The following is an 18,425-nucleotide window of genomic DNA, read 5'->3' on the forward strand; positions in this document are numbered from 1 at the left end:
CTATTTATTTTTACTCCCACTTCCCAGATCGCAGCCTCCCACAGCCTCCCTCCCCCCAATAGAGCCCTTATACTCTGGTATACCTGCTACTGTCTCCTGTGTTGTCAGCACCCCCAGCCATACCCCACTACTTACCCTTCTGGTGAATCTAGTCAGCCTATCTAGAGGTCTTTTTTTTAGGAGGGTCAGCTCTTCCTCATCTAGCGGTATTCAGTTGTCAATGTTCCTTTGGATAAGATTGGGGTCTGCTGTTCAATTTCCCAGTTCTATGCTGGGTTACTATCTGGGAATCCCTTTGGCCACCCTGGCCAACAACTCAAAAGAAGGTATCTCCTATCTGGCATTGTTGCTTGTTATGTAGCCTTTAGCTATACATATGGACTCTTATGAAATTATATTGGCCCCTTTAATCTTTGGTTATACTTTCCTTTTGGGTGTTTAAGGACATACAGTTGGACCAGATAAACCAATTTATTTTTACCCTTAAGGTCATTTGAGGATCTTTTCCTCAGGGGTCACATGGGCTCCGGAGGAGCTCCTGGCTCCTTTCTTTTACCAGTTCTGCCTATGTGAAGAGAAGTCAAAGGTCCTGCTCGACCATGGTTGGCTTCGCTTGGAAGCATAGAGGAAATGATTCCTCTGTATTAATCCTTTTTATAGACTGGACACTGGTTCAAGCCCGTCTGGTAGGGTCTCCTCAGTCTCCTTGATCAAGAGTAAAGTGACCCACCACAATTATAGGACATTTTGAGAAATGCTCATATTCCCCTCGAACTAGTCGACCTAGGAGGGCAAGGAGCAAAAAGTGTCCTTTATATCCCTCTGACCAAATTATTATAGGCCTCAAAGTGTGTTTGTTAAACACCAAGAAGGTTAGATCCACCAGTCTGGTACTATTAATTACTGTGTGTCATGTACGTAAATCTTGGGCAAAGACCAGGTTTTCTCAAATAAACCTTATCTAGACATATATTTCTTGATATGCAATGTATAATTTGTCAGTAGGTTGTTGGAGTAATATGGTTCCCTCTGGTTTTCAAAACTAGCTAGTCATTGTTTATATCTCGCATTGTCTCACCCCTCCATAATTTTTTTCTCACTTAAGGTGCCCCCATTTCCCCACTTTCTCCCTTACTAATACCCTTCTCCTATGGTTCTCTCATGAGCTCCTTGTTTCTCTTTATCCCTAGGTTCTTTGTATACCCTTCCCTCCCCCTTCCCTAAAACTAACCCAATTTTTATCCATATCTCCCTTATTAAGGCCTGTTTCCTACTTGTTCTTCTCTTTCAGATTCTTTCTTTTCCTTTACCTCCCTGTTTCCTTTCCATTATCCTGGATCCTGTAGTTATGTCTGGTTGTGTACTTATTTATCAGAGTCCAGTTCTAGGATCCACATATGAAGGAGAACATATGTCGATTTTTTTTTCTGAGGTGTTACTTCACTTAGTATAACAGTTTGTAGTTCCATCCATTTACCTGAAAATTTCATGATTTCATCTTTCTTTACTGCATAGTAAATCTCCATCGTATAAATGAACCACGTTTTCGTTATCCACTCATCAATTGAGGAACACTTAGGTTACTTCCATCTCTTAACTATTGTGAAAAGAGCAGCACCAAACATGGGTGTACAAGTGTCTCTGCAATAGGATGAGTTCTTAGGGTATATGCCAAGGAGTGTTATAACTGGATCATATGGTAGATGCATTTTTAGTTTTTTAAGAGTTCTCCACACTGCTTTCCATAATGGTTGCATGAGTTTACATTCCTACCAGCAGTGAATGAGCTTTCCCCTTTCTCTGTATCCTAAGTGGATCAGTATTCCCCTTTCCCCACATCCTCTCCAACATTTGGTATCATTTGTTTTCTTGATCTTAAGCAGTCTGACTGGGGTAAGGTGAAATCTTAAAGTGGTTTTAATTTGCATTTCCCGAATTATTAGTGATGTTGAACATCTTTTAAGATGTTTCATAGCCATCTTTACTTCTTCTTTTGAGAACTATCTGTTCACCTCCTTAGCCCATCTTTTAATTGGGTTGCATCTTGTCTTTGTTCTCTGTTTTTTGAGTTCGTTATATATTCTGGTTATTAAACCTCTGTCGGATGTGTTGCTGGTGAAAATTATATCCCATTCTGTGGGTTTTCTGTTTGCTTCCTTGGTTGTCTCCTTATATGTACAGAAGCTTTTTAGTTTAATGAGGTCCCATTTGTTAATTCTTGCCCTTGTTTCCTGAGCAATTAATGTCCGGTTTAGAAAATCCTTTTCTATGCCTATATTTGTAGGTTTTTCCCAAAGTTTTCTTCTAATAGTTTCAGAGTTTCAGGCTTTACATTGAGGTCTTTGATCCATTTGGAATTTACTTTTGTGCAGGGTGAAAGATAGGGGTTTAGTTTCATTCTTCTACAAGTGGAGATCCAGTTTTGCCAGCACCATTTGCGGAACATGCTGTCTTTCCTCCAGTTAATGTTCTTGGCCCCTTTGTCAAATATCAGGTGGCTGAAATTGCATTTACTCATATTTGGGTCTTCAATTTTGATCCATTGGTCTATGGGTCTGTTTTTGTGCCAGTACCATGTTGTTTTTATGATTATAACTCCGTAATACAGCTTGAAATCTGGTAGAGTAATCCCCCCAGCATTGCTCTTAGTGCTCAGGGTTGTTTTGGCTCTCTGAGGCCTTTTATGCTTCCATATCAATCTTAGGATAGTTTTTTCCAATTCTGTGAAAAATGTAATGGGGATTTCGATTGGCATTGCATTGAATCTATATATGACTTTTGGTATGATGGTCATTTTCACAATATTAATTCTTCCAATCCATGAACATGGGATGTCTTTCCATCTTCTGATGTCTTCCTCATTTCTTCCTTTAAAGATTTAAACTTTTCATTGTAGAGCTCTTTAATGTCTTTGGTCAGTGATATCTTTAGTCAGGTTTATCCTGAGACTTTTTTTTTTTTTTTCAGCTATTGTGAATGGGAGTGTTTCCATGTGCTCTTTTTCTGATTTCTTGTTGTTGATATGTAGAAAGGCTATAGGCTTTTGTAGGTTAATTTTTAAACTGCCACTTTACTGAATGTGTTAATAATTTCTAGGAGTTTTCGGGTGGAATTTTTGGTGTCCCTTAGATATAATATCATCTGCAAAAAGGGATAATTTGATCTATTCTTTTCCAATTATTACTCCTTTAATTTCCTGCTCTTGTCTGTTGCTCTTGCAAGACTATCAAGCACTATGTTAAAGAGAAGTGGAGATAGTGAACAGCCTTGTCTAGTTCCTGATCCAAATGGAGAAAAACTGGAAGCATTCTCATTGAAATCAGGAACAGACAAGGCTTTCCACTATCCCTACTTCTCTTTAACATAGTACTTGAAATTTTTAAAACTTAGGAATGTCAGTAGCTACTTTAAAATTCCTTTCTTCTGGATTAGAGAGATGACTCAGTGGTTAGGATTACTTGCTCCTGTCAATTACAGAAGACCCAAGTTCAGTTCCCCCACATGCACGTCAGGTAGCACACAGTGTACTGTAACTCTAGGTACAGGGGACCTGACACTTTATTCTGGCCTCTACAGAAAACTTCATACATGAGGCATATGCAAACACATACACACAAATAAAAATGAGAATAAGTGCGTTTCTTTTGAAAGTTGTCTTCTACCAAGTAAAAATAGTCCTTTTTCCCTATGCCATTTTTGCTTTATAGGTAAAAATTACCATAATCAAGTGAAGATCAGGGGCTAATAGCTATAGTGATGTGTTGTTACTCAGTATTAATGGTGAGGGTAAGGGTTATCTATATAGAGACACTTGTTCTGAGGAAGCTGATCTATGAAGCTTGAATTTAGTGGGAGAAGTGACAATAGTCATTCAAGTTGTTATACTTAGAATTGTGGTTTACTTCAGGTAAAGGATTCATACTAAAATCAGCCAAAGGTGAAGAAACACAATTAGAGTCTGGAAGGTTCCAGTTGCTAAACAATTAATGTATTCAGGATGTGTTACTCTATTCGCAATGACACTGGAGAGTTCACAGGATTGTTACCAACTGTTAAAACTCTCTGAGCTGTAGTGTTCTGGCTAGTTTTGAGATTTCATTATGTCCATATGGTTGGTGATTACCTACATGGCTGAACTCAGTCTCCAGGTTAGTTGATACCCTAAAACCCAAATATTTTATCCATTGTCACCTAGCTGGTCTTCCTGGTGTGACCAGCCTCACTCAAAGATTCAGTATAGCAATCCCCATTGTAAACAAAACACAACTAATAGCTATGCCAAACATTTTCTCACAGAAATTAGGACAATACCTAGAATTAAGGCAATGCCAAATTCTTTACAAAGGGTGAAAAACAGTGCCTTTAAATGGTACTTGCAGTGAATTATTCTAGAGAATGCATTGTGCATTCTGAAATGTTTTGTGAACTGGCCTATGCCACCTAACTACTCTTAGGCTCAACTTTCCCTCTCTGTACACTGGGAACAATTACCTGCACTCACTGCTAAGAACATCATGATGAGTAAAGAACTGAGGATTCACCTAGGAGATTTAGCTACTAAAATTTCCTTCATCGCATCAATTATTGTGATTATCATATTATGCATTTATGATTGCCATTGCTGTAAATGTTTGCATTGGTGTCACTGCTGTTTGAAGTAGCCAACATGTGAGCTGCGCTCAGGGGCTTTTGGAACTGTTGGATCTCATTTTGTCTCTCTATTCATGGCCTCTCTCTCTCTCTCTCTCTCTCTCTCTCTCTCTGCTTATTCATTTTTGGCTTCAATAAAACTCCTCTTCACTCTTCTTCAGTTCTGCAGAACAATCCAAGATAGGAGAGTAAAGAGGTTTTATTTAATTTTTATTTCTGCAAATTTGTATTCCAAAATATTTTAGCAATTATTACACAACTGCAATTGCATAGGCATTTCATGATGGCATTATGTCTTTTTAGACACATAGTACAATTAGAGAGGTGCAGGTTTTGTGGGTATTTTTTTTTTTAATGTGTAACTCTGACAGTTATCTTCTGTGAAAATTCTAGTTCTACTACAGTAGAAAAGCTTTCTGAAAGGTACTTGGTCAGTTCTATATCCTTTTGTGTAACCCACTAAGAACAAAATGAAAATAGCATTCAATACTGAGTATTTTTTCATTAAAAATATGAAAATAACATAGTTAACCTTAAAATTGAAATCTCTTGGATTTTAAGAAAAAAAGGAATAGGTTTTTTTCTGGTTTTCAGCTTTAGTTTTGCAAAGAGATTTATAACAGAAAGGCTTCCTGTAATTAGTTCATTCACCAAACAACAGGTATGTATAGTGTGCAGGTATTAAAAGTAGTCATTGCAGATGTTTTTTACAGTTTGACATAATCTTATTAATATAGCCATGCTGCTAAGAATGAGTTGATTGACACTCCTTAACCAAGTCAAGCCCACACTGCTTTCTGCTTGCTGTGCCAGAGGAGCACTACTTGATTTTGATGTTAGAGAACAAATACTTATTACTTGTTTTTTGTTTTCAACTTTACACTACAGCTCTTGCAAGATATATCATTTATTATCATTTTTTATTTCACCAACATAGGTGAGCTGCTTTTACAAGGTCCCGTGTTTATCAAAGAGCCCAGCAACAGCATTTTCCCTGTCGGTTCAGAAGATAAAAAAATCACTTTAAATTGTGAAGCAAGAGGCAACCCTTCACCTCGTTACAGGTACAGTGGAAATTGTGAAACTGCAAATAAAAATGCAACAGTGATGATTTATTTTGCTCATATATATGATAGATTCCGGAAGAAGCAGTTAGCAGTGCTGTGCTTGTGTGGTATGTTCAACAAATCTGATTTCATGTACATTTGAGTCTTTAAGGCAGCATCACTCAGCCAAAGGAAAAATATACTAGGATCCATTAATCGTATCCATAGCTTTTTACTGATTTATGATTTAATTTGATTTAGAAACTCTGTGTTACTTATAAAGTTTATACATAAATTTGTAAAGATAGCAAGAATACATCCATGATCAAGGTGAAATTAAGTGGGATTTGAATCTTATTTTTAAAAAATTATTTATCATCCCTCCTTCCTCTGCTTATGCTGGCCTTGTGTTTTGAGGATCATTAAATATAGAAGAATGAAATATATTTCACTTGTTATTTTAATTATTCTTGAAGGCAAACTATATTCCTTTTTTTAGATTTTTACAAATCATGTTAAAGTCTTTATTTTAAAGATATTGTGAAAATCTATTCACCGAAACTCTTCAACTATCACAAATGTTATAATGGAAGCAGAAAAAGAAAGCTGAATTTCGATCTTAAGATAAAAATGTCAGTATTTAGGAAGTGATCAGAATTATGTGGATGGAATGAGTGTTTATTTGACTAAACACAAGATTAACAATTTTGACTCAGGAGTGTTTAGGAACCCTATCTAATGACTAGATGAATTATTTATTAAAAACATTTGCTGGTTTCATCAAAGTGTCTGGGGAAAGTGCTTAAGGCACCTTCATAGCAGTACTCTAAGTACTTGTGAATGTCTGCATCAAAACTATTTAAACACTTTCTGTATCCCATAGAAGAAGCAAATGCCATCATTTTTAATAAAATGCTAAGTGTTCAAAGTCATCCTTTAGATCTGATTGTTCTCTGAAGCTATATAAATAATAGAAACCAACAGTCCTCTTTAAATTGGGTTAGGCTTGAGTTAGAACAGAGGCTTTCAGATTTATGTACCTGGAAGTAATCAAGGTCAGTCTTTTCAACAGTATTCAACAGTCTACTTAAGGAACACCTGCTGTGTACTTTTAACAAAATATATGTTATCCTTGCAGGTTAACTGGTGTGAATTGGTACAGGTGAGGAAAAATAGTTTTTCTTTTACTTCTACTTCTTGCTAAAAAGAAAAATATAATTAACCAATAAGGAAACAAGAAATGATTTTATGAACTCGTGAGATGTATCAGATGTTGTTAGTGCATGTAACATCTGGAAATATTTTTTATTTTGTTTGAAGATGAACAAATCATTTGACAAAGATTCTATCATGGAAGTATTGTTTTCTAGCACTTTTCTAAGCACTCTAACACCTTCTAAATAAATATGTTTCTGCCCATAATAGAATACTTTTGTAGACAGTGTTCCAAATATGAGAAATCCTTGTGAGTAATGAACATGTGGATTTCTTTTCTGTTGATGAAATTGTATTCCTGGTATTTATGAATAATTTGGTAATAAATGCATTCTGTGCAGAACTTGCCAATATGCAGGATGACATTATAGAGGAATGTGTTTTTAAATGATAAGATTGAATGTTTATATAATGTTAGCAAAAGCCAAATATCTTGAGATTAGAAATCTAGACCTCTTTATACTGATTGGGTTTTGTGTACTAGTTGTTCACTGTAAAGCTACGGAGTCTGTGTAAATATGTTGATGACATGTAAAAAGTGTTGGTGAAGAAATTCATAGTGACCCTTCTGGTTTTTCATGCTCCCTGGGCATTTGTATATTTCAGTACAAACAGTGCAAACAAAATCTATAAGAGAAAATAGGAAATGCATGGTTTTGATTGATTTCTTGGTATTAAATTTGATAAATGAAGAAATATAACATGTTGGGTATTGTTTCAGTATCTTTGGTTAGTAGCCAACTAGAGCAGACACTTTAATTATAACTTTAAAGATTTTCTAAATTTGAGTTTTCTAAACAGTATAAAATGTCACTTGAGCTAAAGATTTTCATGGAAAACTAGAAGATTGGAAGGCACAAGGGGGCCTCTTAATTCTGAAAAGCATTAGGCTTTCCTATAACAAGAAATCATTTCTTGTTATTTGTGTTGTCTATACAAGAAATAGATTGTGTTTGAATGAGCGGTGTGGAAAAACAGAGGTTAGCGTTATAGCATTAGGTACTTAGATGGCCTCTTCATTTTCTGCCTAAAATTTGCTTTTGACAGTCTACAAGGTAATATCCCATGTTGTTCTTTGAATTATTCGTGAGAAAACACACTTGTTTACATTTATTTATTTATTTATTTATTTATTTATTTATTTATTGTGGGGGGTGCATGCGATGGGCCACGGACTAGGCTGGCATTGATATCAATTTATTTAAAAATTAAAATAAGAAAATTAAATAGAAAAACAACAATAACAACAAAATAACAGAAACAAAACTACAAAAAAAGACTCAAGCTTTATTCTGAATCATATTTGGGTCACTGTTAATGAGAAATGTCATATGATTCCTTAATTTCCCTCCTTGGCTCCCTGTCTTCCTATTTGTCTACCTATTTGTTTATAATTACAAATACAATATGTAAAACAATATGTTTTATTATTTTATTCAAAAATATTCATTCATTTTTGTTATAATACATTTATATCACTTATCTGTAATGTCTGAAAAATACTAAAAAGTAAGAATAAAAGTTAGGTATGGTGGCATACACCATTAATCTAAGGACTCATATTGTTTTACATATTGTATTTGTAATTATAAACAAATAGGTAGACAAATAGGAAGACAGGGAGCCAAGGAGGGAAATTAAGGAATCATATGACACATTTCTCATACAGTGACCCAAATATGATTCAGAATGAAGCTTGAGTCTTTTTTTGTAGTTTCGTTTCTGTTATTTTGTTGTTATTGTTGTGTGTTTTTCTATTTAATTTTATTTTAATTTTTAAATTTAATTTTTGCAATTTTCATGTAGTATGGTTTGATGGCATTTAAATCCCTCCTCTAGGGCTGGAGAGATGACTCAGCAGTTAGAGCACTGACTGGTTTTGCAGAATTCTCAGCTTCAAATGCCAGCACCCACAGAGTGGGTAACAACTGTCTGTAACTCCAATTCCAGGAAATCTGACTCCCCGCTCCGTTCTCCATGGGCACTGAATGATATGGGTGCACTTATATACATGCAAGCATAACACTCATACATATAAAATAAAAATAAATAGGGCTGGATAGATAACTCAGTGGTTAAGAACACTGGCTGTTCTTGCAGAAGACCCGGGTTTGAATCCCAGCACCCACATGGCAGTTAACAACTGTCCATAACTCATAACTCCAATTCCAGAGTATCTGACATGGGCCTTGCACGACCTGGGTGCACTTACCTACATGCAGGAAATACACACATACACATAAAATAAAAATAAGAAATAAAATTTTTAAATAAATAAATAAATCATATCACCTCCTCTATCTGCACTCCCCCCCAATTCCACAAGCCCAATTTAATATACTCTCATATACATAATACAACCTTTAAAGTGTGATTTGTGTCCCCAAATGTCCTTCAGCGTGGGTCCATCTACTGGGCCCACCAGGAGTCCAGTTCTTGTAAGGCACTGTCTCCCTCCCTCTCAGCAGCCATCAATTACCAAAAGTTCCTTAGGTTGGATTGGAATTTCTTACCCATTTTCCCATGTTTATGCTGGAATTTTGTCTGACCTAAGCTTACATAGGACCTGTGCATGCTGTCACCACTGCTGTGAGTTCATATGAGTAATTGGCCAGCTCTCTGGAAGACTGTTTCCATGTAGTCATTCACCCGCTCTGGCTCTCACAATCTTTCCACCTCCACAGTGATCCCTGAACCTTGGAAGGCAGGGGTTTACAGTAAGTATCTTATTCAGAGATAAGTGCTCTGCAACTGCATGTTCTCTGCAAGTATCTTATGAAAGCATATACTTTAAAAGCTCAGAGGATGTCCTGGAGACCGAGACTAACTTACCTGACAAGACACCTTGTCCTAGTTCTCTTTGGGTAAAGAGAACTGTTAATTGTTCATATTAGAAATCCCAAAGTTCAGAAATTCTCATGAGAAATTACACATCTTAAGGTTTAATTGAGAATTTATTTTTATATTACATTTGCCTGCCTGTGCCCTAAAGCTCCTATTTAATGGTTAATTAATATTCCATCTCACTGTAACAGATAGTGATGCTGAAAGAGGTTACCCAAAGATGTATCATAGATTCTTTTCCTTTCGCACTCTATTTTTTATTGATGTTTCTGATTTTCATGCAATATAATTTGATGGTATTTAGAGGTCATCCCCTACCTGGATCTACCCACTAGAGCCTGGTTAACCTACCAAGTGTGCCATCCTTGAAGAGATTGTCTCTGACCCTCCCAGAAGCCATTGGTTGCCGTACTTTCCTTAGGTTGGGTTGGGGTTTCTTACCAACTTGCCCATGTGTATGCTGAGATTTTTCTCTGGTTTGAGTTTCTATAGGATTTGTACATGCTGTCACCCTTGCTATGAGTTCATATGAGTAACTGACCAACTGTCTGAACAATTTTATTTCTTTGTGGTTATCACCACCTCTAGCTCTTAGTCTTTTTGCCCTCTCTCTTCACAATGATCCCTGGGCCTTGGGAGCAGAAGTTTGATATAGGTGTTTTGTCCAGGGAAAGTGCTGCAGCCTCTTGTTCTCTGCACATTGACAGCTGTGGGTGTCTATGTTAATCACCATATACTGCTTAAGGAATGTTGTCTGGTGAGAGTTGAAATATGCATTAATCTATAGCAATAAGTCATTAGGAGTCAGTTTAATTCGCTATTAAGTAGAAAACTAGTATTAAGTTCTCCCCTATGTCCTATGAAGAATGTTTCTCCTGTTTCTTCATGGGGTTAGAAATGCCTACCATTGGCTGAGAGTCTACAATGGAAGGATCTCTGTCGTATCCATTGATGCCATTCATAACTTTATGAACCACATCCTTGGACTAAACTGAAGTAAAATAACTGAATATCAAAATGGAGAATAGGAAAGTAACAAAACTGAATGAATTTAGGGCTGCCTGAAGGACTCATAGGCACATTGAGTACTTATTGGAAATTGAGATTGAAAATATAGGTTGAAAAAACATGAGTCCTAAGGATAAATGTGGTCCAGCAGGGACTGTGTACTTCGTTCTTTTATCTCCTCTAGATTTCCCCAGGGGCACATGGAGCCCTTCAAATTTAGATAATTAAATTTAAAATTTACTTCATCAGTCACACACACAAAAAAACCCATTTCAAAGACTTGTTGGGTACATGTGGTTAGTAGTTATCATGTTGGACAACACAGATGATATGCCTTTATTTCTAAAATGTTCTGTTGGGTATCAGTACTCCAAAACCATCCTGGACTCAAAACACCTTCATACAAATGCTCTTCCATTCATTCTGTTCATAAGATAATGACCACACTGTCATTCTCATCTGGCTCCTTCAAACAAGTAAGCTACTATAATAAAAGTACAGTTCGAGGTCCACAGATCACATATATAGTTTATTTGCTGTGTACTATATACTTTATGCCAAATCACATAATAAATGTCATGTTTTAAGCATACCTTTGATTTATGCCACTTGTCCTTATATGTTTCCCATTACCATGTAAGATCTGATGTTCCTATTATTTTATGCCCAAGACAAATAAGAATTTTTGTCCCTCTAATTCTCCATCTTCAGCCTCAACTCTTCTCAGTATCCAAACTTCTCCAGCTGTAGAGCTCCAGTCCCCATATCCTCAATTAGTGACTAAGAGCAATGAAATAGTCACGTTGTTGGAGTGGCTCCAAAACATAAAAAATAAATAATATCTCTATGCTTGAAGCTACTAGTTGTAGGCACCTCCTCATTCAAACTATTTAAAATAAGGTTGTATTAACATCCTTTTCAGAAAGCATTCCTGTTACCCTCATCTCTGGAATCCTTACTGTAACTTTGTGCTTGACCATTGTACCTTCACATGCCTCTATTACACCATGAAATATACTTCTCCTGACAGGTGGTGGTCACTCTCCTAAGCATGATGCTTGTGTACATTATAGCTGCCTAGCTGTGAACAGTGAGGGTTCATTTCTTGGAGTGAAAATGATATGCATTGAATTAAACAAGGGGAAAACAAAGGAGGGAATTTAGAAGGGCATCATATTTCAGAAGTCAAGAATGTCATGAAAAACTGCAGGTTCAGAAGTGGTGGAAACTTTTTTCTTTGCTGAACATTACATTTTAGTCTGGACTGAGTCTTCCCTGCTTATTCTGTTTTAAGATAGTTTGCCTTGAGTTATCCAAGTTTACTTACTGGAGCCTAGTCTTACTGATATTCTCCTTACAATATCAAGTCAAAGAAAGAGTTAATCAATAGCCCCTGGTCATATCGGAAACATTTGAAATAAAGCATGACCAATACTGTGAGCAGTCAATATGCAGCAGGAACATAAAGATTAGATTTAGACATTATAGCTGTTGTATAACTCAACAAGTCACATCTTTTCATTGTTGTTTTTTGTTGTTACATTTTCATTGGTGGGATGGGGAGAAGGTACATGAACAGTATTGTTCAAGCCCATTCATGGGTTGTATTTGTGTGCTAACCTAATCACTAAGGCTTGAGGCATAAAACGTTGTGATTGTGTAAGCCAGAATCATGTGATTGGTGGTATCTTCAGAGGAGAAAAAGAAAGCAACTACAAGAGAATTTCAAATAAATTCAGAGAAGGCAAAAATATCACACGTCTTCTATAACTCCTTGGGATATTATTAGGACAGTCACTGATGAATTTAAGGTAGACTATAATCATGTAAACTCAGTAGCACTTTTCATCTGCTGTAGCTCTAATCTGTTTCGTGTGTGTGTGTGTGTGTGTGTCCCTTTGTGTATTTTAAAAATGTACTAATGAATGAGAAATGGGAATCTGTATCATAAAACACATTTTTAAATACTGAATTTATTAAAAGCATAGATCTCAACTTACATCATTTATGTCTTCAGTAATCATTGCTGAAGCCTAACCAGTTATTTTTGGATAAAGTATTGAATATGCAAATTCAGATATTCATTCTTTCAGGGCTGCAATTATTCTCATCACTTCAGTAAACATAACAACAAACATTGCATCGAACACAAATGCATTTGCTTATTAACTTGAAAGCTGAATCTAAAACCACAAATTGCTTCTGTGATTAAATTCCTAAATTTCCTGTCAAACTACAAATAAAGTACTGCCCATTGATTTAACAAGTGTCTAGTGTGGGCATATTTCCCAAACTCAACTCCACCCCCCCCAAATATTTGAGCAATGTTTAGTTCTTTTGGCTTTATCATGTGTACCAAATTCAAGATGTGGTTTTCTCCAGAATGTTTGGTATACTTCCATCTTCCATAGCAGATTTTATGTGCTAAAGTAGATATCTCAGAAGAAAATAACTTCATATAATCCTCTATAAGAGTCATTTCTTGTTATTGTTTTTGAAGCCATGCCAGATCATCCATTTTGTTTTTAGTTTTGTTAGTTTCAATTTCCTGGAGGAATGCTGTCTAATTTTGTACCCAGGTTCAAGTGGAAGTCTAAGTTAATCTTATATCATTACATCACAGTGATAGCAAAATAGGTCTGTGCTTATATTCATTGTTGTTAGACCACACTACTTTGGTTTTGTGTAAGATGTTTCTTATATCTGATGATAACTATAATAACAAAAGAATGATAGCAAATGTGAAGACAGTGATTTACTAAAATTACATTTTGAGATTCCTTATTAGCATCAGCCATACCCAGTGAAGACAGTACAGAGCTTGCAGTTAGCTAAAGTTGTGGGCTGAACCTGATTACTCCATTCAGGAAAATTCTATGCATACCTTACCATGCATGTATGTGAGTTGAACCCATATCATGTAATGCCCAAAGTGGTCATAAGAAGGAGCAGCCAGTGCTCTTAACCACTTACCCATCTCTCCCACCCCTAGAAATTTGAGAATAACAGAAATGGACATCATCATGAAATGCAGTTTATATCACTTGTGAAACAACTTTAATGTTTGACAATTTAGGGCTTTTATTCTTAATTTATTATATGAGCATGTGTACACACACACACACATGTACACACACACACACACACAAACACATACATACACTTCATTCTTTCTCTCCCAGTACACTGTATTGAAAGATAATGATTTATATCTTTTCTTCTGTTAGTGTTCTCAGTTTATTTCTTGACAGTAATATTTCGAATATTTTTATCATTTAGCAATAGAAACTATTAGTTTTGAAATGTTCCTAATGTTAGGCACTTTACCCTTTATGGTGAAGATATAGAAGCAATTGCCAACCCCAAATATTTAACTATTTTAGAGGAATTGTTTCTGCATTGTCTTTTTGTGGAAATCTGCCTTCAAATCCACCATGTTTTTATATCAAGCTTGGTTTAATTTTTTCCTTCCCTTTATTTTCCTACCAGTGTCCACATTGTGTAGAAGAGGAAACAGATTTATAAAAAGTATATTAGTTAATTAAATGTAAATTTCATCAGCCAGTTATCCAGGACCCCCCATTTTAGCATCACAAATACTCATTTCTAATGACTTGTTCAGGCACAATTTCCCACAAAGCTTCAAGTTCAAGCAATTTTCCTGAGAATCAGTAAGTTCATGATGTATGAATGGCAAAGCATTTCTCACTTTTGGATTCTAAAAGTGAATCCTCATTCATGTAGAATGAGCATTTGAACATTGAAGGCTGACAATGAACTTATAAGATCATTTCAGAGTGTGACAACATGATGGTTATGCAGAGGTGCTTAATTGTGTGACATGTACCACAAGCTAAAGCTTGGTTAACTGGCGTCTGCAGCACAAGGTAAATGTTATACAATTGAAATGATGGAGAGTGTGGCTCAGACAGCTGTGTGTCTGTCTCCTTTGCTGCAGATCATGTGTTGAAGCTTCCAGAATGCAATTTCAGTATAAAAGGACACATTTGTGAAGTGTTGAATTATTTCCACAATTCAGAAAGATTGCATTCTGATACTTAATTGTTGCTGATGAACTTTAAACTCTTTTAATAAAAGAGGAAGTCAGAAAGATTTTCAGAGAATTATGAATTTGAAAAACTGAAAACCATATCATGTTCCAAAAGCTACTCAAATTTGTGATCTGAATGTGCCTTGCACCTGCCCCACTTTACTTCCACATGTTCATTTTTCTGACATTGCAACTCGACATTGTCATCTGTGAAGTTCACACTCAAGAATCACACAGTTGAGTCAAAAAAATCCCCCCCAAATTCCATAATATATAAAGTGAATTTAAAATTTTGTGTCAAGGCACAGGCATATCTACCCTTGGCCACGTGGTGATCATGGGCTTAAGAATGGACACAGCTGCTGGTTTACTATGAAGTATTGTGTTCATGAATCCAGAGCAATGGAATTTCAATTTCCAGCAAGTAAGGTTAGTCTAACTTTCAGATTTATTGCGCATATACTTTATCAAGAAAATGCTATGTATGTCTTCAGGTTTTAGTTTATTTCTTATACATATGAAAATATGAACCATATTTAGAAATCAGTTTTATATATGAATATTTTGCCTCAAGAACATAGATATATAGTGTTTGTTTCTTAGAATAAAATAACCTTTGGAATACTAGCTCCAGAGCTTACTTGCACATTTCAGAGTTTAAACAAAGCCAATCTTTTAAAATTCATATATTTTCAGCAAGAGAAAAAAACAATCAATATTTAATAAGATATTGAGATATTTTCTATCACCACAGGATGAGTTTTACTTAGTGAAAAATAGTGTTTAGAAGGAGAAAAATAATTATAATGCTTTGTTAGAAGAAGATTATCATTCTTCAATATGGCTCAAGATCATCTTAACTCAGAAGAGTTTTTTATAACAAATGCACAGGCACTTTTGGTACAGCAGAAACATATTTAAAAGAGAAGAGTTCTGTGTATAGTGAAATGATTTAATGATTGTGTCTATATGATGAAAAATAATCTAAAGGACATGTAAAACATTTATACTTAATGGAACATATCTTTTCCTTTTTGGTTCTTTAGTTGAAACTTTGGGATGATAGCTTTTAGATTGTAGATGCTTACTGAAATAAAGTATTTCCCCATACATTTTATGATCTCTTAAATCTTTCAAGCTATTAAATAGGCAAGTGGAAGCGCTTCTCTGTATTTTTATTTATCTTTACAGTTTTCCGCATACTCATTGAGTATTGTTCATTAGCTAAACACAAAAACACAGTTTTGTTTTGTTTTGTTTCGCCTTTTTTTTTTTTTTTTTTTTTTTTTTTCTTTTTTTTTTTTTTTTTTTCTTTTTTTTTTTTTTTTTTTCTTTTTTTTTTTTTTTTTTTGAGACGGGGTCTCCTTGTAGCACCAGCTGTCCTGGAACTCACTATGTAGACCAGGCTGGCCTCGAACTCTCCGCCTCCCTCTGCCTCCCAAGTGCTGGGATTAAAGGCGTGTGCCACCAAGCCTGGCTAAAAACAAAGTTTTTAAATTAAGCTATTAGACATGCATAGGTCCCAAGCATTCTACACCCTAGCTATAATACTTCATATTCTCTACAAATGGTACTTCGAAGGTACTAAACACACACACACACACACACACACACACACACACACACAGACTGAGGAGATGGCTCAGCCTGCAAAGTGCTTTTCTTGCAGGGAGGAGACCCTGAGTTTGATACCCAGAACATATGTAAAACACTCAGGTGAAATGACATGTAATCCCAGAGGTGGGGAGGTAGAGCCAGTTGGATCCCCGGGACTTGATGGTCATCTAGCTTAGTCTACTTGACAAATTCAGGCCAGTGAGAGACCTTGTTTTGTTTTGTTTTTAAAGTGGACACTGCTTTAGGGGTGATACCTGAGGCTCTCCTCTGACCTCAATATACTTAGATGCACTTTTATACACATATATACATATGTGCCCATGCACACACACATGCCTTTTGGTCACAAATTCCCTTTATAATGGAATCTTTGATACAGAAGTATTAACTACATCTTTTCTGATTCCAGTTGAGTAGCATTTTTCCCACTTAGGCATTCAGCTGCTAAGTAGCTGACAAATCACGCGTCATAAGAATTAAATTCACTCTCTTGGTTTACTGGCAAATTTATTCTTTACAGGCCAAGTGTAGCATGCATTTCATCCTTCTTTTGATAAATTCTCAGGGAAGGCATACTTGTAGAAACCATATGTGAAAGTCAATATGTTCCACACAAAAAGACATGACCAAAAGTAGTGAAAAGAGTGGATGACATTGAACCAGCAGGTGCTTGCTGAGAACAGCACAGCGGTAAAGCAGAGAGGCAGAGGAGCACTGTGCATGGTGATAGCCATCCCCACGTTCACAGTGACATGTACTTATGGATGAGTGCCTGTGCCCAGCAGCTATGCAAACAGTTGTCTAAGTAAACCTGTAGAATGACTTCCTTGGAAAATTGAAATTCTGTTCCTTTTTCATGTGGAAGATTTAAATTTAAAGGAGCTCAATAATTTGCTCAAGTTCACAAACTAGGGCAAGGTCAATGTTGTTGGGACCTAGGTAAAATCATCACACAGTATTTCAGGGAAAGAAAGTTTTAGCTGTGCTAAATCAAGCAAGCAAGCACACCCAGTGGAAGACCTGCTGGGTATTGCACCCTAATAGGGCAAGGAGACCTTGTGCCTCACTCTGAATGGTTAGAGGTAAGCCTCACATTTTTATGATTGGCTAACACAAAATAGCACAGTTGCTAGGGAGAATCAAATTTGAGCATATATATTTGATTTCAGGAACATGCCTACTCATGAGGGATTTTGTGACATGGAGTCTTTATAATTTTCTTTAAAAATGGAGTTTCCTGCCAGGCGTGGAGGCACATGCCTTTAATCACACCCAGGAAGCAGAGGCAGGAGATCTCTGTAAGATCAAGGCCAACCTGGCCTACATAGTGAGTTCCTGGCCAGCTGGGGCTACAAGGAGACCCTATTGCATAAAGAACATTTAAAAAAAAAAAAAAAGAAATGGAGTTCTCTGTGTCTTATTTAACCATTTGATAACAGTATATTTCATCTCAACGCCCCTGACTTTTGCAATGTATGTTCATTCTATTTTTCAAATTCAAGGAACACTGTCTGCCTTATCTGTTCTGTGGTATTCATCGGTATCTTGCTATAGCCTATATTACAAGTTTTGCTATGATGCGGTTTTTCCGGTTATAATTGTTTCTGTTTGTCTTTGAACTAACCTTCATATACATGGGATCACATAACATACAGCTGTAGTCTTGACTCCTAGGAATGTAAAAAGGTAGGTCACAGCTAATTTCTAAAACATCCTTCCATATAATTAGAAAAAGGGTGATCTCTTCCCGAGTTTTCACTGAATCTTTGTATAAAGAAGAATGTGAACAATCTTTGCCATGGTGCCATACGGAGCTATATTATTAGGAATGAAAATACACTGGTGACCATGATCACACAGACTTTTCTTATTCTGCTAATTTCATGACTATGGCTAGCCTGTTTCCCCTTGTCATTCTACTGGTGGCATCTAATTGATCTGCCATGCTTTTGATAGCATCCTTAGTGCAATTTATAAATCTTTGATGCTAATTT

General features: G+C 36.1%; 1 protein-coding gene across 8 annotated transcripts in view; it reads left to right on the forward strand.

Annotated features, from left to right (window-relative positions):
• Window positions 1–18,425, forward strand: part of Cntn3 (contactin 3) — a 471,390-nt gene that overhangs the window by 150,462 nt on the left and 302,503 nt on the right. For all 8 annotated transcript variants that reach the window (XM_029562809.1, XM_029562808.1, XM_029562814.1 and 5 more), the window contains exon 3: window positions 5,588–5,714. In XM_029562809.1, coding sequence (XP_029418669.1) covers window positions 5,588–5,714 — 127 coding nt within the window. The remainder of the gene's footprint in view (window positions 1–5,587; window positions 5,715–18,425) is intronic.

The sequence above is a fragment of the Nannospalax galili genome, unplaced genomic scaffold, assembly GCF_000622305.1.
Source record: "Nannospalax galili isolate Female #2095 unplaced genomic scaffold, S.galili_v1.0 scaffold114, whole genome shotgun sequence".
NCBI classification, from domain to species: Eukaryota; Metazoa; Chordata; class Mammalia; order Rodentia; family Spalacidae; genus Nannospalax; species Nannospalax galili.